The sequence below is a fragment of the Bombina bombina genome, chromosome 7, assembly GCF_027579735.1.
Source record: "Bombina bombina isolate aBomBom1 chromosome 7, aBomBom1.pri, whole genome shotgun sequence".
NCBI lineage: Eukaryota > Metazoa > Chordata > Amphibia > Anura > Bombinatoridae > Bombina > Bombina bombina.
In genome coordinates this window covers 471,732,499-471,754,678 of record NC_069505.1, presented here as the reverse complement: position 1 = coordinate 471,754,678, position 22,180 = coordinate 471,732,499, and the positions used below count along the sequence as shown (strand labels likewise).

The 22,180-nt window shown below is 40.7% G+C and overlaps 1 protein-coding gene across 1 annotated transcript in view; it reads left to right on the top strand.

The window, feature by feature from the left end:
* LOC128666752 (oocyte zinc finger protein XlCOF6-like) overlaps nucleotides 1-22,180 on the top strand; it is a 278,882-nt gene that overhangs the window by 159,371 nt on the left and 97,331 nt on the right. The window contains exons 6-7 of the mRNA XM_053721519.1: nucleotides 5,598-5,705; nucleotides 7,526-7,633. Of these exons, the coding sequence (XP_053577494.1) occupies nucleotides 5,598-5,705; nucleotides 7,526-7,633 (216 nt within the window). The remainder of the gene's footprint in view (nucleotides 1-5,597; nucleotides 5,706-7,525; nucleotides 7,634-22,180) is intronic.

Genomic DNA, 22,180 nt, shown 5'->3' with positions numbered 1-22,180 from the left:
CGAAAGTTAGAGTCTGGAGATGCAGGGGAGTCTTTCTGTGAACCCATCCAGACTGCCTGCTAACAACTCCTAAGCAATCATTGTTGACGAGTTTCACTGCCTGCTTGTTTTCTCACTCAAGTCCATGTCAGGAGCGATGCTACAAGACTGTCACGCTTGAGAGGCTGTGTTTCTATTCCACAGCATGGATTCTTATAAGATCGTTTCAGTTTTTTCATATGTTGAAAACGCTAGAAGACAGGGTCACAGTGTGGCTCCTTTAATCTTAATAGAATCATGGGTTAATATCTCCTGAGTGGGATTATTAAACAGTGGGGATTAATCAAATGTGATGCTTTGATTTTATGCTGCTTTATGTGTGAGATTTTATTGGGCTCATAGACTGTTTGTTATGTGGCTGGAACACACAGGTTTTTACTTTCACTTTGAGTGCTGTGCAGCTTGTAGCTTGGCGTGCTTTTTCTCATAGCAGGGGCGGTCCTGCCTTGCACACCTGTCTCACTTTTATTTCCTCTTTCCTGACCGAGCTGGCTGTCGGAGAAGACACTATTTCTCTGTATTGTCTGGGTCTAGGAGGTGGTGAGTGCCCCAGCCATTGGGAGTATAAAGGTGCAGTTTTTGAGAAATAAAGATGGTTTATTTTCTGTGTCCTGCTGTTATTAGCTTAAGCTATGGATGCTTCTGATATATTAGAGGGTACTCCCTCTGTTCCAAATAGTAATACCTGTTTATATTGTGAGGAGGCTTTGGTATGCCCGCCCTCTCAGTTATGTTCCACATGCCTTAACAAAATTTTTCGGTCAAAGAAGGTTAACCCTTTTAGTACCACTGAGCCGTCCACCTCTGAGGACTCACAGTCCCGTGAGGTGCATACCCAACATTCATCTCCTTCTACGCATGCAGCTTCCCGTAGCACGCTTAATCCTCCATCTGGAGGGGGCCCTTTACCGCCAGATTTTACCACACAGTTACAAACAGCTGTGTCTGTGGCCCTCAGTGCTTTACCTCTCACTGCTAAGCGCAAGCGAATGGTTAAACATAGCTCTTCTGCCCCGGGGTCATCATATAATTTATTGGATTTTACTGCTCTGTCTCAGTTATCCGAGGATGAGTTGCACTCTGAGGCTTTAGAGGATGGATGAACTTTCTGCTGCCTCTAAGCCTCCTGCTGCGGAAGAAACAGCCTTAAGATTTAAGATTGAACACTTACATTTTTTTCTAAAGGAAGTCCTGTCTACATTAGAGGTTCCAGAGGCCAAGCTGCTGCTTGATGAACCTTTGATTCCTAAATTAGACAAAGTTTACGAGGACAGGGTAGTGCCTTTAACTTTTCCTGTGCCTGTAAAGATGGCGAACATTATTAATAACGGATGGGATAGAATTGGATCTTCCTTTTCCCCTTTGTCTTCCTTTAAAAAATGATTCCTGGTCCCGGACTCTCAATTGGAGTTCTGGGGTTCCGTCCCTAAGGTGGATGGCACTATCTCCACGCTAGCCAAACGCAATACTATCCTGCTTGAGGATAGCTTATCATTTAGAGAGCCGATGGATAAAAAGATGGAAACTCTTCTTAGGAAATTGTTTCAACATACAGGATATTTGTTCCAACCGGCAGCGGCTGCTGCTGTGGTTGCTGGAGCAGCTACCTACTGGTGCAACTCCTTATCAGATTTAATCGAGGTGGAGGGTCTCCTCGACGTTATCCAGGAAAGAATTAAGGCCTTGAGAATTGCTAATTCTTTTATCTGTGATGCAAACATGCAGATTATTCGCCTAAATGCTAAGGCTTCTGGCTTTTCGGTTCAGGTCCGTCGGGCGCTCTGACTGAAATCCTGGTCTGCGGATATGACTTCTAAGTCCAGACTTCTTTCTCTCCCCTTTAAGGGAAAGATTTTATTTGGTCCATGCCTGGACTTCATTATCTCCATGGTTATAGGGAGCAAGGGTGCCTTCCTACCACAAGATAAAAAGATCAAGTCTAAGGGACAAGTTTCTAAATTTAGTACGTTTTTGTTCTAATAAATCCCAATGACAGCAGTCCTCTGCTAAGCCCGAGCAAACCAAGAGTATTTGGAAGCCGGCTCAGTCCTGGAATAAGTACAAGCATAGCAAGAAGCCCACAGAGACTAAATCGGCATGATGGGGCGACCCCGATCCGGCTCTGGATCGTGTAGGGGGCAGACTGTCACTTTTTTCAGACGCTTGGTTTGGGGATGTGCAGGATCCATGGGTCCTTAAGGTCATAGCTCAGGGATACAAGATAGGTTTCAAGTCTCATCCACTCAAGGGCAGATTTCTCCTCTCTATCCTGTCTTCCAGACAAGAAAAGAGGGAAGCCTTTCTGGGGTGCGTGCAGGATCTGTCCTCCTTAGGAGTCATTGGCCCGGTGCCTATCGCAAAAAGAGGTTTGGGATACTATTCAAACCTTTTTGTGGTCCCAAAGAAGGAGGGAACTTTTCGCCTGATTCTGGACCTAAAATGCTTAAACAAATTTCTAAATGTCCCCTCGTTCAAGATGGAGACGATAAGGTCCATCCTTCCCTTAGTTCAGAAAGGACAGTTCATGACCACTATAGACCTGAAGGATGCTTACCTTCACGTTCCAATCCACAAGGACCACTTCCAGTTCCTAAGGTTTGCGTTCCTGGACCAGCACTTCCAGTTCATTGCACTTCCATTTGGTCTAGCTACTGCGCCAATAATTTTTACGAAGGTTCTAGGGGCTCTTCTAGCCGTTGCCAGAACCAGGGGTATAGCAGTAGCTATCTACTTGGACGATATTCTGGTACAAGCACCATCTTCTTGTCTGGCAGAGGACCATTCAGAATCTTTTCTCTCTTTTCTTCAATCTCATGGATGGAAGATAAACCTAGAATAGAGTTCTCTTATACCAAGCACCAGGGTGGAATTCCTGGGTACTATAATAGACCATGTCCATGAGGATATTTCTAACAGAACAGAGACATTGCAAGCTAGCTTCTGCATGTTTTGCCCTCCGGGCCTTCTTTTTGCCCTCTGTGGCTCAGTGTATGGAGGTGATTGGTCTCATGGTGTCCAGCATGGACATTATTCCCTTTGCCAGGTTCCGTCTCAGACCATTACAACTGTGCATGCTGAGACAGTGAAACGGTGATCATTTGGATCTGGCTCAACAGATTTCTCTGGACAACTGGTCTCTTGTTGACTCTGTCCAGATCATCTGTCCCGAGGGACATCCTTCTTGAGACCCTCCTGGGAGATTGTGACTACGGACGCTAGTCTATCAGGATGTGGACCTGTTTGGGTTTGCCAAGAAGGCACAGGGCCTGTGGACTCAGGAGGAATGCTCCCTCCCGATCAACATTCTGGAACTTCGGGCAAACTTCAATGCTCTAAAGGCTTGGCCCCTTCTGGGTTCATCACAGTTTATCAGATTCCAATCAGACAATATAACCTCTGTGGCTTACATCAACCACCAGGGGGGGAACAAGACGCTCCCTAGCAATGAGCGAAGTATCTCGTATTCTGGAGTTGGTGGAGGCCCACAGCTGTTCTCTCTCAGCGATCCACATTCCGGGTGTGGACAGCAAGGTAGCGGATTTTCTCAGCAGACAATCCATTCATCCAGGGGAATGGTCTCTCCATCCCAAAGTGTTTTCAGAGATATGCAACATGTGGGGGACGCTGGAGATAGATCTCATGGCGTCCCATCTCAATACTAAGCTACCCAGATATGGGTCGAGGTCCAGGGATCCAAAGGCAGAGCTAATAGATGCATTAGCAGTGCCTTGGAGGTTCAGTCTAATTTACCTCTTCCCGCCGTTACCACTCCTTCCTTGTGTAGTGGCCCACATCAATCAGGAGCAGGCATCAGTGATACTAATTGCTCCATCGTGGCCGTGAAGGATGTGGTTCGGGGATCTGGTGGGCATGTCATCATCTCCTCCGTGGAAGTTACCTTGTCGCAGGGATCTGCTAGAACAAGTTCCTTTTGCTCATCAAAATCTAGATTCTCTGAGTCTGACTGCGTGGAGATAGAATGCTTAGTCCTAGCCAAGAGAGGTCTTTCTGAGAGTGTTATTGATACTCTCATTCAAGCTCGTAAACCGGTTACTCGTCGCATCTATCATAAGGTGTGGAGAACCTACTTATTCTGGTGTGAAGAGTATGGATTTTCCTGGCATTAAAGTTAAGGTTGCCAGGATCCTATTGTTTCTCCAGGATAGACTGGAGAAGGGCCTTTCTGCCAGTTCCCTGCGGGGACAGATTTCGTCCCTGTCTATTTTACTGCTCGCAGAGCTTCCAGATGTACAGTCCTTTGTTAAGGCTCTGACTAGGATCACACCTGTGTTTAGATCTAATGCTTCTCCTTTGAGTCTAAATCTTGTTCTTAAGGTTTTGCAACGGGCTCCGTTTGAGCCTATACATGAAGTAGACATTAAATTGTTGTCCTGGAAGGTTCTTTTTCTACTGACTATTGCTTCTGCGCGCAGAGTATCTGAGATTGCTGCCTTGCAATGTGAGCCTCCTTATCTGGTGTTCCATTCTGATAAGGCTGTCCTACGTACTAAGTTAGGTTTTCTTTCTAAGATCGTGTCAGACTGCAACATTAATCAAGAGATTATGGTTCCTTCCTTGTGTCCCACTCCTCCTTCTTCAAAGGAACCATTGCTTCATAATTTGGATGTGGTTCATGAATTGAAGTTCTATCTTCAGGCTACTAAGGATTTTAGACAAACTTCTTCCTTGTTTGTTGTTTATTCCGGGAAGCGTAAGAGTCAGAAGGTCTCTTCCACTTCTCTTTTTGGTTAAGGAGTGTTATTCGCTTAGCTTATGAGACAGCAGGACATAAATATCCTCAGAGGATTATGGTTCATTCTACTAGAGCAGTGGCCTGGTTCTCCTTACATACTTTTTCTAAATTTTACAAGTTGGAGAAAGGTTTTGCAGGCTGTGGTGCCCTCAGATTAAGGTCTGCCTCTTTTTGTCCCTCCCGTTATCATTCAGTGTCCTCTAGAGCTTGGGTATAGTTTTCCCAATAGTAAGGAATGATGCCGTGGACTCTTCTTATATTAAGAAGGAAAACACAAATTATGCTTACCAGATAATTTCATTTCCTTCTGTATAAGGAGAGTCCACGACCCCCGCCCGTGCTCTCCGATGGGCAGCCCTCTAAATTATGTTTTTCTTCTGGCACCATTTATACCCTGATATTTTTCTTACTGTTCCTTGACTGGGGGAAGTGGGAGAGGTATTTAAGCATTTGGTGGGGGTGTCTTTGCCTCCTCCTGGTGACCAGGTTCAGTATTTCCTAACAGTAAGGAATAATGCCGTGGACTCTCCTTATACAGAAGGAAATTAAATTATCTGGTAAGCATAATTTATGTTTGTCTCCATTTCCCTTCGGTCAAATGACAGGGGTTTGTGGAAGGTGAGTGATACTTAACAGATTGGCTGTGGTGCTCTTTGCCTCCTCCTGCTGGCCAGGAGTGATATCCCCAACAGTAAATGATGACGTTGTGGACTCACCATATCCAGAAAGAAAGAAATTAATCAGGTAAGCATAAATTTTGTTTTGTTTTTTTCCTTTTTTATTTATTTATTTATTTTTGCTTTAGGTGAAAACGATGCTAAAATTTCATGTAACACAGTACAAACAGAAGATCAGTGGCTAAGAAATATAACAGAAACCCGAGAGCAGGAAATCTGTGATAATATTAATACGGGTAAGTGTATGTGTGTGATGTGTCTGAGGGATATAGGGTATAGGTGAGTGTATGTGTGTGATGTGTCTGTGGTACGCAGGGCACTGGTGAGTGTACGTGTGTGATGTGTTTGAGGTACGCAGGGCACTGGTGAGTGTACGTGTGTGATGTGTCTGAGGGATACAGGGTACAGGTGAGTGTACGTCTGTGATGTGTATGAGGGATACAGGGTACAGGTGAGTGTATGTGTGTGATGTGTCTGAGGGATACAGGGTACAGGTGAGTGTACGTGTGTGATGTGTCTGAGGGATACAGGGTACAGGTGAGTGTACGTGTGTGATGTGTATGAGGGATACAGGGTACAGGTGAGTGTATGTGTGTGATGTGTCTGAGGGATACAGGGTACAGGTGAGTGTATGTGTGTGTGATGTGTCTGAGGGATACAGGGTACAGGTGAGTGTATGTGTGTGATGTGTATGAGGGATACAGGGTACAGGTGAGTGTATGTGTGTGATGTGTATGAGGGATACAGGGTACAGGTGAGTGTACGTGTGTGATGTGTCTGAGGGATACAGGGTACAGGTGAGTGTACGTGTGTGATGTGTATGAGGGATACAGGGTACAGGTGAGTGTATGTGTGTGATGTGTATGAGGGATACAGGGTACAGGTGAGTGTATGTGTGTGTGATGTGTATGAGGGATACAGGGTACAGGTGAGTGTATGTGTGTGTGATGTGTATGAGGGATACAGGGTACAGGTGAGTGTATGTGTGTGATGTGTCTGAGGGATACAGGGTACAGGTGAGTGTATGTGTGTGTGATGTGTCTGAGGGATACAGGGTACAGGTGAGTGTATGTGTGTGATGTGTATGAGGGATACAGGGTACAGGTGAGTGTATGTGTGTGATGTGTCTGAGGGATACAGGGTACAGGTGAGTGTATGTGTGTGATGTGTATGAGGGATACAGGGTACAGGTGAGTGTATGTGTGTGATGTGTCTGAGGGATACAGGGTACAGGTGAGTGTATGTGTGTGATGTGTCTGAGGGATACAGGGTACAGGTGAGTGTACGTGTGTGATGTGTCTGAGGGATACAAGTTACAGGTGAGTGTATGTGTGTGATGTGTCTGAGGGATACAGGGTACAGGTGAGTGTATGTGTGTGTTCTGTCTGAGTGATACAGGGTACAAGTAAGTGTGTGTGTGAAGTGTCTGAGGGATACAGGGTACAAGTGAGTGTGTGTGTGTGTGTGATGTGTCTGAGGGATACAGGGTACAAGTGAGTATATGTGTGTGTTCTGTCTGAGGGATGCAGAGTACAGGTGAGCGTATATGTGTGATGTTTGTGAGGTATACAGGGTATAGGTGAGTGTATGTGTGTGATGTGTCTTAGGGATACAGGGTACAGGTGAGTGTATGTATGTGTGTGGTGTGTCTTAGGGATACAGGGCACAGGTGAGTGTATGTGTGTGGTGTGTCTTAGGGATACAGGGCACAGGTGAGTGTATGTGTGTGGTGTGTCTTAGGGATACAGGGCACAGGTGAGTGTATGTGTGCAATTTGTCTGAGGGATATAAGGTACAGGTGAGTGTATGTGTGTAACATGTCTGTGGGGCACATGGCATAGATGAGAGTATATGTTAGAAACATCTGAGAGACACAGTGCAGAGGTTAGTATACATGCGTAATGTGTCTGAGGAGTGCAGAACACCTGTAAGTTTGCAAATGTGACATGTCTGAGGAACACAGGGCACATGTGAGTGTATTTGTGTGATATTCAAATATAATTTTCTTTTGCAGATCTCAAAGCTATAATTTAACATATTTATGTGCTCTATAAAGGTGATTTTAAGACTGAAGTCACAATTAATGCTGAACAGATAAATTATATGTATGTCGATAGACAACTGGATGCTTTGAAGCAAGAAAACATTGAGAATATCAGTACAGGTGAGTAATATATACTAAACTATTAGTAAAATCAAGATAAATTGTAGTGACAACATGTCTGTTTAATTTGTATTTGCTGCAAACTGAGACCTTATATTAGCCCCAGGTGTTCTCCAATTAACTTCTCTGTCCCTTATGAAATTCTGTATCCTAGAGAGCTTAATTACTATCTATGGAAGGCATCTCTCTGGGACTTCCAGGTTTTACCTTCTTCTCATAGAATTCATTGAGTTCAGCCCATGTGAAGTCTCCACTATAATTTCTCTCCAAACTAAAGTGTCTTTGATTATTGGGCCCATATAAAGTAATGAAGCTCTCTGGGAAACTAAAGCTGTCAGTTTTTTCAGTTTTATTGTAAATAGATAAATTAAAAAGTGCAATGTAATTAGTAAAACACACACATAAATGTACAAAGGGCAAGATTTATCAAAGTGAGAATAAGAAAATTCTCACATTTGTTGTCAAAAAAACCCCTCACAAATCATATCACCATATTTATGAAAGGTTATGCGCCAATAAAGTCGCAACTTTTCATATGTGCGAACAAATTGACTCATGACCATTCGCAACTCTTAAATATATGCAAAAAAGTTGTCTGGAAATGCCCAACTCTTGTATTAATCTCTACTGGCATTTTAAATTGCCCATATATATTCACAGTTCTCATATATTTACGAAAAGTGGTGCATGCAATATTCACTGTTTTTAATCTCGCCAATTGGTAGTTTGCGAGGAGTGAAACATAAAAAGCGATATTGTTGTTTGTCTGGAGGAAAAATGGAAATATGCATTTTTCTTGCTGTATCTAGGGTTAGAAATTGCCCACAACAAGGCGCAGAGCCTGAATAATATTAATAATTAAATAACAAAAAGGTATACACAAATTTATGAAAAGTAAAATAATTTAAGTGCAATTGAAATAAGTGTATTAAAAAGAAAGAAGATAAACTCCAAAAAACGGCAACCTTCCTCAATGAAAGAGAGCCAAAGAAGGTGCAAAATAAAAATAACTTTAATATATAAAAAATAACATTCTTACAAACGATCACTTGATTAAAACAATAAACCATTTACCGGTGTCTAAAGTTAAGATTGATAAATAAAGTGAAAATTACATTTTTGCAAAAAAAAATAGGATCAGCCATTCGCTTGACATCGCAAAAAAATATTTCTTTCATGTAATTGGCAAGAGTCCATGAGCTAGTGACGTATGGGATATACATTCCTACCAGGAGGGGCAAGATTTCCCAAACCTCAAAATGCCTATAAATACACCCCTCACCACACCCACAATTCAGTTTTATAAACTTTGCCTCCCATGGAGGTGGTGAAGTAAGTTTGTGTTAGATTTCTACGTTGATATGCGCTTCGCAGCAGGCTGAAGCCCGGGTTTTCCTCTCAGAGTGCAGTGAATGTCAGAGGGATGTGAAGAGAGTATTGCCGATTTGAATGCCATGGTCTTCCTCTAGGGGATCTATTTCATAGGTTCTCTGTTATCGGTCGTAGAGATTTCTTCTTCTACCTCCCTTTTCAGATCGACAATATACTCTTATATACCATTACCTCTACTGATTCTCGTTTCAGTACTGGTTTGGCTATCTACTATATGTAGATGAGTGTCTTAGGGGTAAGTAAGTCTTATTTTATTCATGACACTCTAAGCTATATTTGGGCACTTTATATGTAAAGTTCTAAATATATGTGTTAAACTTATATTTGCCATGATTCAGGATAATCAGTATTCCTTCATTCAGACTGTCAGTTTCATTATTTGGGATAATGCATATGAATAAATAATTTTTTCTTACCTTAAGAATTTTCAATTGACTTTTTTCCCTGCGGGCAGTTAGGCTCGCGGGGGCAGAAAATGCTTCACTATATTGCGTCATTCTTGGCGCAAACTTTTTTGGCGCAAAATTTTGTCATTTCCAGCGCCATAGTTGACGCTGGAAGTTTGTTCGTGGTTGCGTCATTTTTTGACGTATGTGTGTTACAGACGTTTTTTTGCGCAAAAAAATGTGGGCGTCGTTTTTGACGTCAGAGGATGTTGTGTCATACTTGGCGCCAAAAAATATGGGCGTTGTACTTGGCGCCAATAATGTGGGCGTCTTACTTGGCGCCAAAAAATGTGGGCGTCATACTTGTCTCCACCTTTTTTCATATTATTTAAGTCTCACTTTTTTATTGCTTCTGGTTGCTAGAGGATTGTTTATTTTGCATCTTTTCCCATTCCTGAAACTGTCATTTAAGGAATTTGATAATTTTGCTTTATATGTTATTTTTTCTATTACATATTGCAAGATGTCACAACCCGACCCTGGATCAGAATCTACTTCTGGAAAGATGCTGCCTGATGCTGGTTCTACCAAAGTTAAGTGCATCTGTTGTAAACTTTTGGTAACTGTTCCTCCGGTTGTAGTTTGTGTTAGTTGTCATGATAAGCTTTTTAACGCAGATAGTGTCTCCATTAGTAATAATCCTTTACCTGTTGTTTTTCCTTCAACATCTAATGTTCAGGATGTCCCTGTTAATGTAAAAGAATTTGTTTCTAATTCTATTAGGAAGGCTCTGTCTGTTATTCCTCCTTCCAGTAAACGTAAAAGGTCTTTTAAAACTTCTCATATTTCAAATGAGTTTTTAAGTGACCGCCATCATTCTGACTTATCTGTTTCTGATGAGGATCTATCTGGTTCAGAAGATACTGCTTCAGATATTGACACTGATAAATCTTCATATTTATTTAAGATGCAGTTTATTCGTTCTTTACTTAAAGAAGTGTTGATTGCATTAGATATGGAAGAGTCTAGTCCTCTTGATACTAAATCTACTAAGCGTTTAAATTCGGTTTTTAAACCTCATGTAGTTATTCAAGAAGTTTTTCCAGTTCCTGATGCTATTTCAGAAGTAATTTCTAGGGAATGGAATAGTCTGGGTACTTCATTTACTCCTTCTCCAAGGTTTAAGAAATTGTACCCTGTGCCATCTGATAGATTAGAATTTTGGGATAAAATGCCTAAAGTTGATGGGGCTATCTCTACTCTTGCTAAACGTACTACTATTCCTACAGCGGATAGTACTTCCTTTAAGGATCCTTTAGATAGGAAGCTTGAATCCTTTCTAAGGAGAGCTTATTTGTGTTCAGGTAATCTTCTTAGACCTGCTATTTCTTTGGCTGATGTTGCTGCAGCTTCCACTTTCTGGTTGGAGGCTTTAGGGCAACAAGTGTCAGACCATAATGCTTATAGCATTGTTAAACTTCTTCAACATGCTAATAACTTTATTTGTGATGCCATTTTTGATATCATTAGAATTGATGTTAGGTATATGTCTTTAGCTATTTTAGCTAGAAGAGCTTTATGGCTTAAATCTTGGAATGCAGATATGGTAATAAATTATTTGGTTCACAGTTGGATTCTATAATTTCAACTGTTACTGGGGGGAAAGGAACCTTTTTGCCTCAGGACAAAAAATCTAAAGGTAAATATAGGGCTGCTAATCGTTTTCGTTCCTTTGGTCAGAATAAGGAACAAAAGCCTGACCCTTCCCCTAAAGGAACGGTTTCCGTTTAGAAACCTTCTCCAGTCTGGAATAAATCCAAGCCTTTTAGAAAGTCAAAACCAGCTCCCAAATCCGCATGAAGGGGCGGCCCTCATTCCAGCACAGCTGGTAGGGGGCAGGTTACGTTTTTTCAAAGATATTTGGATCAATTCGATTCATAGTCTTTGGATTCAGAACATTGTTTCACAAGGGTACAGAATAGGTTTCAAGGTAAGGCCGTCTGTGAGAAGATTTTTTTCTCTCACGGCATTCCAGTAAACCCAGTGAAGGCTCAGGCGTTTCTGAAATGTGTTTCAGACCTAGAGTTGGCTGGGGTAATTGTGCCAGTTCCAGTTTTGGAACGGGGTCTGGGGTTTTACTCAAATCTATTCATTGTACCAAAGAAGGAGAATTTCTTCAGACCAGTTCTGGATCTAAAAATATTGAATCGTTATGTAAGGATACCAACATTCAAAATGGTGACTATAAGGACTATTCTGCCTTTTGTTCAGCAAGGGCATTATATGTCTACAATAGACTTACAGGATGCGTATCTTCATATTCCAATTCATCCAGATCACTATCAGTTCCTGAGATTCTCTTTTCTAGACAAGCATTACCAGTTTGTTGCCCTTCCGTTTGGCCTAGCAACAGCTCCAAGGATCTTTTCAAAGGTTCTCGGTGCCCTTCTCTCTGTAATCAGAGAACAGGGTATTGCGGTATTTCCTTATTTGGACGATATCTTGGTACTTGCTCAGTCTTTACATTCTGCAGAATCTCATATGAATCAACTTGTGTTGTTTCTTCAAAGACATGGTTGGAGGATCAATTTACCAAAGAGTTAATTGATTCCTCAGACAAAAGTAACCTTTTTGGGCTTTCAAATAGATTCAGTGTCCATGAATTTGTCTCTAACAGAAAAGAGACGTCTGAAGTTGGTTTCAGCTTGTCGAAACCTTCAGTCTCAATCATTCCTTTCTGTAGCTTTGTGCATGGAAATTCTAGGTCTCATGACTGCTGCATCGGACGCGATCCCCCTTTGCTCGCTTTCAAATGAGACCTCTTCAGCTTTGTATGCTGAACCAGTGGTGCCGGGATATACAAAGATATCACAATTAATATCCTTAAATCCCAATGTTCGATCTTCTCTGACTTGGTGGTTGAATCACCATCGTCTAATCAAGGGGCCTCTTTTGTTCGTCCAAACCTGGACTGTAATCTCAACAGATGCGAGTCTTTCAGGTTGGGGAGCTGTATGGGGATCTCTGACAGCGCAGGGGGTTTGGGAATTTCAGGAGGCAAAATTACCAATCAACATTTGGAACTCCGTGCGATTTTCAGAGCTCTTCAGTTCTGGCCTCTTCTGAGAGAGAGAATCGTTTATTTATATTCAGACAGACAATGTCACAACCGTGGCATATGTCAATCATCAAGGTGGGACTCACAGTCCTCAGGCTATGAAAGAAGTATCTCGGATACTAGTATGGGCGGGAATCCAGCTCCTGTCTAATCTCTGCGGTTCACATCCCAGGTGTAGACAATTGGGAAGCGGATTATCTCAGTCGCCAGACGTTACATCCGGGCGAATGGTCTCTTCACCCAGAGGTATTTCTTCAGATTGTTCAAATCTGGGGACTTCCAGAAATAGATCTGATGGCCTCTCATCTAAACAAGAAACTTCCCAGGTATCTGTCCAGATCTAGGGATCCTCAGGCGGAAGCAGTGGACGCGCTGTCGCTTACCTTGGAATTATCAACCTGCTTATATCTTTCCCGCCTCTAGTTCTTCTACCAAAGTGATTTCCAAAATTCTAATGGAACGTTCGTTTGTATTGCTGGTGGCTCCCAGCATGGCCTCACAGGTTTTGGTATGCGGATCTCGTTCGGATGGCAAGTTGCCAACCTTGGAAACTTCCGTTAAGGCCAGACCTTCTATCTCAAGGCCCTTTTTTCCATCAGGATCTCAAATCATTACATTTGAAGGTATGGAGATTGAACGCTTGATTCTTAGTCATAGAGGTTTCTCTGACTCAGTGGATTAATACTATGATACAGGCTCGTAAATCTGTGTCTAGAAAGATTTATTATTGAGTCTGGAAGACTTACATTTCTTGGTGTTCTTCTCATAATTCTCTTGGCATTCTTTTAGAATTCCTAGAATTTTACAGTTTCTTCAGGATGGGTTGGATAAGGGTTTGGTCTGCAAGTTCTTTGAAAGGTCAAATCTCTGCTCTGTCTGTTCTTTTTCACAGAAAGATTGCTAATCATCTTATATTCATTGTTTTGTACAGGCTTTTGATTTGTATCAAGCCTGTCATTAAGTCAATCTCTCCTCCTTGGAGTCTTAATTTGGTTCTGATGGCTTTACAGGCTCCTCCGTTTGAACCTATGGCATTATCTGGATATTAAATTACTTTCTTGGAAAGTGTTGTTCCTTTTAGCCATCTCTTCTGCTAGAAGAGTTTCTGAGTTATCTGCTCTTTCTTGTGAATCTCCTTTCCTGATATTTCATCAGGATAAGGCAGTGTTGCGGACTTCATTTAAATTTTTACCTAAGGTTGTGTATTCTAACAACATTAGTAGAGAGATTGTTGTCCCTTCATTGTGTCCTAATCCTAAGAATTCTCTGGAGAAATCTTTACATTCTTTGGATGTAGTAAGAGCTTTGAAATTATTATGTTGAAGCCACTAAAGGTTTTAGAAAGACTTCTAGTCTATTTGTTATCTTTTCTGGTTCCAGGAAAGGTCAGAAGGGGCTTCTGCCATTTCTTTGGCATATTGTTTAAAATCTTTGAATCATCATGCTTATGTAGAGTCGGGGTAAGTCCCTGCCTCAAAGGATTACATCTCATTCTACTAGGTCAGTTTCTACTTCCTGGGCTTTTAGGAATGAAGCTTCTGTTGATCAAATTTGCAAAGCAGCAACTTGGTCTTCTTTGCATACTTTTACTGAATTCTACCATTTTGATGTTTTTCTTCTTCTGAAGCAGTTTTTGGTAGAAAAGTACTTCAGGCAGCTGTTTCAGTTTGATTCTGCTGCTTATTATTTCATTTATTTTTTTTTTTTATTTGGGTTGTGGATTATTTTTTCAGCGGAATTGGCTGTCTTTATTTTATCCCTCCATCTCTAGTGACTCTTTCGTGGAAGTTCCACATCTTGAGTATCTGCTATCCCATACGTCACTAGCTCATGGACTCTTGCTAATTACATGAAAGAAACATAATTTATGTAAGAACTTACCTGATAAATTCATTTCCTTTCATATTTAGCAAGAGTCCATGAGGGCCCACCCCTTTTTGTGGTGGTTATGATTTTTTTTGTATAAAGCACAATTATTCCAATTCCTTATTTTTTGATGCTTTCGCTCCTTTCTTATCACCCCCACTTCTTGCTATGCGTTAAACTGAATTGTGGGTGTGGTGAGGGGTTGTATTTGTAGGCATTTTGAGGTTTGGGAAAATTTGCCCCTCCTGGTAGGAAATGTATATCCCATACGTCACTAGCTCATGGACTCCTTGCTAATATGAAAGAAATGAATTTATCAGGTAAGTTCTTACATAAATTATGTTTTTGGGCGCAAGACTTTTTTGGTGCAAAAATTTTGTCATTTTCCGGCGTCATAGTTGACGCCGGAAGTTCTCACGTGTTTGCGTCATTTTTGACGTATGTGTGTTGCGGACATTTTTTCCGCCAAAAAAATATGGGCGTCATTCTTGGCGCTAAAAAATGTGGGCGTTATACTTGGCGCCAAAAACAGTGGGCGTCATACTTGGTGCCAGTTTTTTTTCGCATTATTTTCAGTCTCACTTTTTAGTTGCTTCTGGTTTCTAGAGGCTTGTTTTGTTTTGTTTTGCATTTTTTCCCATTCCTGAAACTGGTCATTTAAGGGAATTTAATAATTTTGCTTTATATGTTGTTTTTTCTATACATATTGGCAAGATGTCACTACCTGACCCTGGGGATCAAGATGCTACTTCTGGAAAGACGCTGCCTGATGTCGGTACTACCCAAAGCTAAGTGCATTTGTTGTAAAATTTGGTAACTGTTCCCTCCGGCTGTAGTTTGTGTTAGTTGTCATGATAAATATCAAACGCAGATAATATTTCCGATTACTAATTATCCATTCCCCTGTTGGTGTGTTCCTTCAACATCTAATGTTCAGGATGTTCTGTTCTGTAAGAAAATTTGTTTCTAATTCTATTCGGAAGGCTCTGTCTGTTATACCTCCTTCTAGGTAAATGTAAGAGGCATTTTTAAAACATCTCATATTTCAGATGAATTTTCAAATGACCGCATCATTCTGACTTATCTATTTCTGATGAGGAACTATCTGATTCAGAAGATTCTGCCTCAGATATTGACACTGATAAATCTTCATATTTGTTTAAGATGGAGTTTATTTCGTTCTTTACTTAAAAGAAGTGTTGATTGCATTAGATATGGAGGAGTCTAGTCCTCTTGATATTAAAACTAATAAGCGTTTAAATTCAGTTGTTAAACCTCATGTAGTTTATTCCAGAAGTAATTTCTAGGGAATGGAATAGTCTGGGGTACTTCATTTACTACTTCTCCAAGGTTTTAAGAAATTGTACCCGTTGCCATCTGATAGATTAGAGTTTTGGGAAAAAATCCCCAAAGTTGATGGGCCTATCCCTACTCTTGCTAAACGTCCTACTATTCCAACGGCAGGATAGTACTTCTTTTAAGGATCCTTTAGATAGGAAGCTTGAATCCCTTTCTAAGGAAGGCTTATTTAAGTTCAGGTAATCTTGCTTAGACCTGCTATTTCTTTGGCTGATGTTGCTGCAGCTTCCACCTTCTGGTTGGAGGCTTAGCGCAACAAGTGTCAGACCATAATGTTTATAGCATTATAGCATTGTTAAACTTCTTCAACAGGCTATTAACTTTGTTTGTGATGCCATTTTTTATATCATTAGAATTGATGTCAGGTATATGTCTTTAGCTATTTTAGCTAGAAGAGCTTTATGGCTTAAGTCTTGGAATGCAGACATGACTTCTAAGTCAACGTTGCTTTCTCTTTCTTTCCAAGGTAATAAATTATTTGGTTCTCAGTTGGATTCAATAATTTCAACTGTTACTAGGAGGAAGGGAGCCTTTTTGCCTCAGGACAAAAAATCTAAAGGTAAATTTAGGGCTGCTAATTGTTTTCGTTCCTTTGGTCAGAATAAGGAACAAAAGCCTGACCCTTCCCCTAAAGGAACAGTTTCCGTTTGGAAACCTTCTCCAGTCTGGAATAAATCCAAGCCTTTTAGAAAGTCAAAACCAGCTCCTAAATCCGCATGAAGGTGCGGCCCTCATTCCAGCACAGCTGGTAGGTGGCAGGTTACGATTTTTCAAAGATGTTTGGATCAATTTGATTCAAAGTCTTTGGATTTAGAACATTGTTTCACAAGGGTACAGAATGGGTTTCAAGGTAAGACCGCCTGTGAGAAGATTTTTTCTCTCACGCATTCCAGTAAACCCAGTAAAGGCTCAGGCGTTTCTGAAATGTGTTTCAGACAAGCAGGCCCATTTATCAAAGGGCTTGCGGACCTGATCCGACACTGCGGATCAGGTCCGCAAGACCTCGCTAAATGAGGAGAGCAATACGCTCTCCGCATTTAACATTGCACCAGCAGCTCACAAGAGCTGCTGGTGCAACGCCGCCCCCTGCTGACTCGCGGCCAATCGGCCGCCAGCAGGGAGCTGTCAATCATCCCGATCGTATTCGATCGGGTTGATGTCCAGCGATTCCTGTCCGCCTGTTCAGAGCAGGCGGACAGGGTTATGGAGCAGCGGTCTTTAGACCGCTGCTTCATAAGTTGTGTTTCTGGCGAGTCTGAAGACTCCCCAGAAACACGGCCCTTCAAGCTCCGTACGGAGCTTGATAAATGGGCCTGCTAGAGTCGGCTGGGGTAATTGTGCCAGTTCCAGTTCTGGAACAGGGTCTGGGGTTTTACTCAAATCTGTTCATTGTACCAAAGAAGGAGAATTCCTTCAGACCAGTTCTGGATCTAAAAATATTGAATCGTTATGATACCAACATTCAAAATGGTGACTATAAGGACTATTCTGCCTTTTGTTCAGCAAGGGCATTATATGTCTACAATAGACTTACAGGATGCATATCTTCATATTCCAATCCATCCAGATCACTTTCAGTTTCTGAGATTCTCTTTTCTAGACAAGCATTACCAGTTTGTTGCTCTTCCGTTTGGCCTAGCAACAGCTCCAAGGATCTTTTCAAAGGTTCTCTGTGCCCTTCTCTCTGTAATCAGAGAACAGGGTATTGCGGTATTTCCTTATTTGGACGATATCTTGGTACTTGCTCAGTCTTTACATTCTGCAGAATCTCATACGAATCAACTTGGTGTGTTTTCTTCAAAGAACATGGTTGGAGGATCAATTTACCAAAGAGTTCCTTGATTCCCTCAGACAAGGGTAACCTTTTTTGTGGGTTTCCAAATAGATTCAGTGTCCATGACTTTGTCTCTAACAGAAAAGAGACTCTGAAATTGGTTTTCAGCTTGTCGAAACCCTTCAGTCTCAATCATTCCCTTCGGTAGCTTTGTGCATGAAATTCCTAGGTCTCATGACTGCTGCATCGGACAGCGATCCCTTTTGCTCGTTTCACATGAGACCTCTCCAGCTTTGTATGCTGAAAAAATGGTGCAGGGATTATACAAGGATATCCCAATTAATGATCTTAAATCCCAATGTTCGATCTTCTCTGACTTGGTGGTTGGATCACCATCGTTTAATTCAAGGTGCCTCTTTTGTTCGTCCAACCTGGACTGTGATCTCAACAGATGCGTGTCTTCAGGTTGGGGAGCTTGTATGGGATCTCTGTACAGCGCAGGGGGTTTGGAATCTCAGGAGGCGAGATTACCAATCAACATTTTGGAACTCCGTGCAATTTTCAGAGCTCTTCAGTTCTGGCCTCTTCTGAAGAGAGAATCGTTTATTTGTTTTCAGACAGACAATGTCACAACCGTGGCATATGTCAATCATCAAGGTGGGACTCACAGTCCTCAGGCTATGAAAGAAGTATCTCGGATACTTGTATGGGCGAAATCCAGCTCCTGTCTAATTTCTGCGGTTCACATCCCAGGTATAGACAATTGGGAAGCGGATTATCTCAGTCGCCAGACGTTACATCCGGGCGAATGGTCTCTTCACCCAGAGGTATTTCTTCAGATTGTTCAAATCTGTGGACTTCCAGAAATAGATCTGATGGTCTCTCATCTAAACAAGAAACTTCCCAGGTATCTGTCCAGATCCAGGGATCCTCAGGCGGAAGCGGTGGACGCGTTGTCACTTCCTTGGAATTATCAACCTGCTTATATCTTTCCGCCTCTAGTTCTTCTTCGAAAAGTGATTTCCAAAATCCTAATGGAGCGTTCGTTTGTACTGCTGGTGGCTCCAGCATGGCCACACAGGTTTTGGTATGCGGATCTCATTCGGATGGCCAGTTGCCAACCTTGGACACTTCTGTTAAGGCCAGACCTTCTATCTCAAGGCCCATTTTTCCATCAGGATCTCAAATCATTAAATATGAAGGTATGGAGATTGAACGCTTAATACTTAGTCATAGAGGTTTCTCTGATTCAGTGATTAATACTATGTTACAGGCTCGTAAATCTGTGTCTAGGAAGATCTATTACCGAGTTTGGAAGACTTACATTTCTTGTTTTTCTTCTCATAAATTCTCTTGGCATTCTTTTAGAATTCCTAGAATTTTACAGTTTCTTCGGTATGGTTTGGAAAAAGGTTCGTCTGCAAGTTCCTTGAAAGGACAAATCTCTGCTCTTTCTGTACTTTTTCACAGAAAGATTGCTAATCATCCTGATATTCATTGTTTTGTACAGGCTTTGGTTCGTATTAAGCCTGTCATTAAGTCAATTTCTCCTCCTTGGAGTCTTAATTTGGTTCTGAGGGCTTTACAGGCCGTTTGAACCTATGCATTCTCTGGATATTAAATTACTTAAATTACTTTCTAAGGCGGTGTTGCGGACTTTATTTAATTTTTTACCTAAAGTTGTGAATTCTAACAACATTAGTAGAGAAATTGTTGTCCCTTCTTTGTGTCCTAATCCTAAGAATTCTCTGGAGAAATCTTTACATTCTTTTGATGTAGTTAGAGCTTTGAAATATTATGTTGAAGCTACTAAAGATTTCAGGAAGACTTCTAGTCTATTTGTTATCTAGGCAAAGCAGCAACTTGGTCTTCTTTGCATACTTTTATTAACTTCTACCATTTTGATGTTTTTTCTTCTTCTGAAGCAGTTTTTGGTAGAAAAGTACTTCAGGCAGCTGTTTCAGTTTGATTCTTCTGCTTATAATTTCAGTTTTTTTCATTATAAGATTAAAACTTTTTGATTTGGGTTATGGATTATTTTTTCAGCGGAATTGGCTGTCTTTATTTAATCCCTCGCTCTCTAGTGACTCTTGCGTGGAAGTTCCACATCTTGGGTATCTGCTATCCCATACGTCACTAGCTCATGGACTCTTGCCAATTACATGAAAGAAAACATAATTTATGCAAGAACTTACCTGATAAATTCATTTCTTTCATATTGGCAAGAGTCCATGAGGCCCACCCTTTTTGTGGTGGTTATGATTTTTTTGTATAAAGCACAATTATTCCAATTCCTTGTTTGATGCTTTCGCTCCTTTCTTATCACCCCACTTCTTGGCTATTCGTTAAACTGAATTGTGGGTGTGGTGAGGGGTGTATTTATAGGCATTTTGAGGTTTGGGAAACTTTTCCCCTCCTGGTAGGAATGTATATCCCATACGTCACTAGCTCATGGATTCTTGCCAATATGAAAGAAATTAATTTATCAGGTAAGTTCTTACATAAATTATGTTTTGCCCCAAAATTGTCTCTAAATTTGATAAATACTGGCGACATTTTTGACTTCAGACATTGCGAACTATTGGCTGAAATATCGAGACTTTTTAGGCTTGATTCGGGGGCTTGATAAATTTTGCTTAAAGTATGATCCTAAGTTGTTAAGTGTTACAGAGTAATACTGTCAAAACATAATCAGACTGTGTAAAATCACAATCCTAATACACTGCTGTTTACAAAATAAAATACAAAAATAGAAAGTGCAAAGTTTAAATTGTAATAATCTTAATCTGAAATGTAAAGTGATATAAAAGACAAAGCACAAAGTGGTAACTGCAACAATGACTCTTTTGTCACGCAGTGCTTTTTATTCTGGAATTGTCACATACAGAAAATGCAAGTGAACACCCTTTGGAGAAGAAAAGCAAAATCGGCTTTTTAAGAATTTAACACTAGGAATCGTCACAGTGCTGGAGGGTCATTTAAAGGATTACTTTCTGTTATAATTTTTAAGCTAAACAACTAACAAATTAAAGTTTAATAAACATTAATTAAAACCATACTGACCTATATTTTCTCCAAAACGAAGTTTCATAACGTTCTAAAAGTTATTTCTTTTATTCGCTGATGATGTCACGTTATCCTGCCCACTATTTTCAGCACTGCATGTTCAAAAATACTTAAACCAATAACTTTGTGTTTTTAAAGAGCGCCATTTGAAACCTAGGTATTGTAAACGGATTGGTACAGAGCAAAGGATACCCACGGAGTGGGTTTGGAAAACAATTAATTTGCAGACAAGATTTCTGATATACAGTAGAGAATATGTTAATGAAATGCTATGGACTAAAAAGCGTATTTGGGGTAGTTAGTTTGTAACAGGCATAGAAAAATATTTACTTACAGTGGGCCCTTTAATATCATCTCACCTGAGCAGAGAGCTTTATATCATCCGAACCATTAATCTGAACACTGCTTTATTTCATTTATGTAAAGCTCTTCCCCATGTGATGCATCCCCACAGGCAAGGGGAGGGGCTTTCTATGTACTATATAAAAATGTGTGAGTTTACCGTTGTTACCTATTTATAGAGTTTTTCATTGTAAATACTCTTGACAAAGATATATTGCTAAAACATGTTGAGTTATTTTATTAAAGTTAGGTTAAGCTGTATATTTTAAGGAAAATCTATTTGCCCCCTGTCAGGTGGTAAGTTATGTGGGGATACTAGTGCTGGTATTGTCCCTTTTTATTATACACATTGGGCAAGATTACAAGTGGAGCGCTAAATTATTGCGTGCCCACAAATGTGCAAATTTGCCCATTTGCGACACGCAATAATTAAAGGGGATAGGAATCACAAAATTTTCTTTCATGATTCGGATAGCACAAACATTTTTTAAACAACTTACACATCTACTTCTGGTATTATATGGGCTCCATTCTCTTATTATCCATTTGCTGAAGGAACGATTGGGCAGGCTAGTTTGAACACATCTAGTTAGCCATCACAAGAGACAGATGTGTGCAGGCACCAATCAGGCAACTAGCTCCCACTAGTATAGGATATGTGCATATTCTTTTTCAACAAGGATTACAAAGAGAACAAAGCACATTTGAAAATAAAAGTGAATTTAAAAGCGTCTTAATGTTACATGCTCTATCTCAATCATGCAAGGTTTAATTTTGATTTTCCTACCGAGGAGTTTGCACTAGCTATTAGCGCTCAGAAAATTACCCAGAGATACAATCTCTGGTCAATTTTCTAAAAGTGCCCCAACTACCCTCAAAATAGAGGGTATTATAGTTTTTAATTAAAAAAAAAAAATAAGTAGCATTTTTTTTTATTAAAACAACTGCACTAGTCGGTAATTGGGGTCTAAAGTTGGTGGGAGTGGGTGTTAGAAACAAAATAGCAATGAAAAGTGCCTTTACATTGCGTCATATGGGAACTGTGTGTTCCCCTGTTATATAGTCATATACATATATATTTTATATTGGTACCTTCGCTGCACTTTAGTTCTGATCCCATCTCTTACAGCATCAGAACGAGGCTCCCATTGGAGCCTATGAAAGCGCGCTCTTATAAACGCAATGCTTCCCAACAATGTGGGAACTATCTGAACACATCAGTACGCGCAATAACATGATGCATA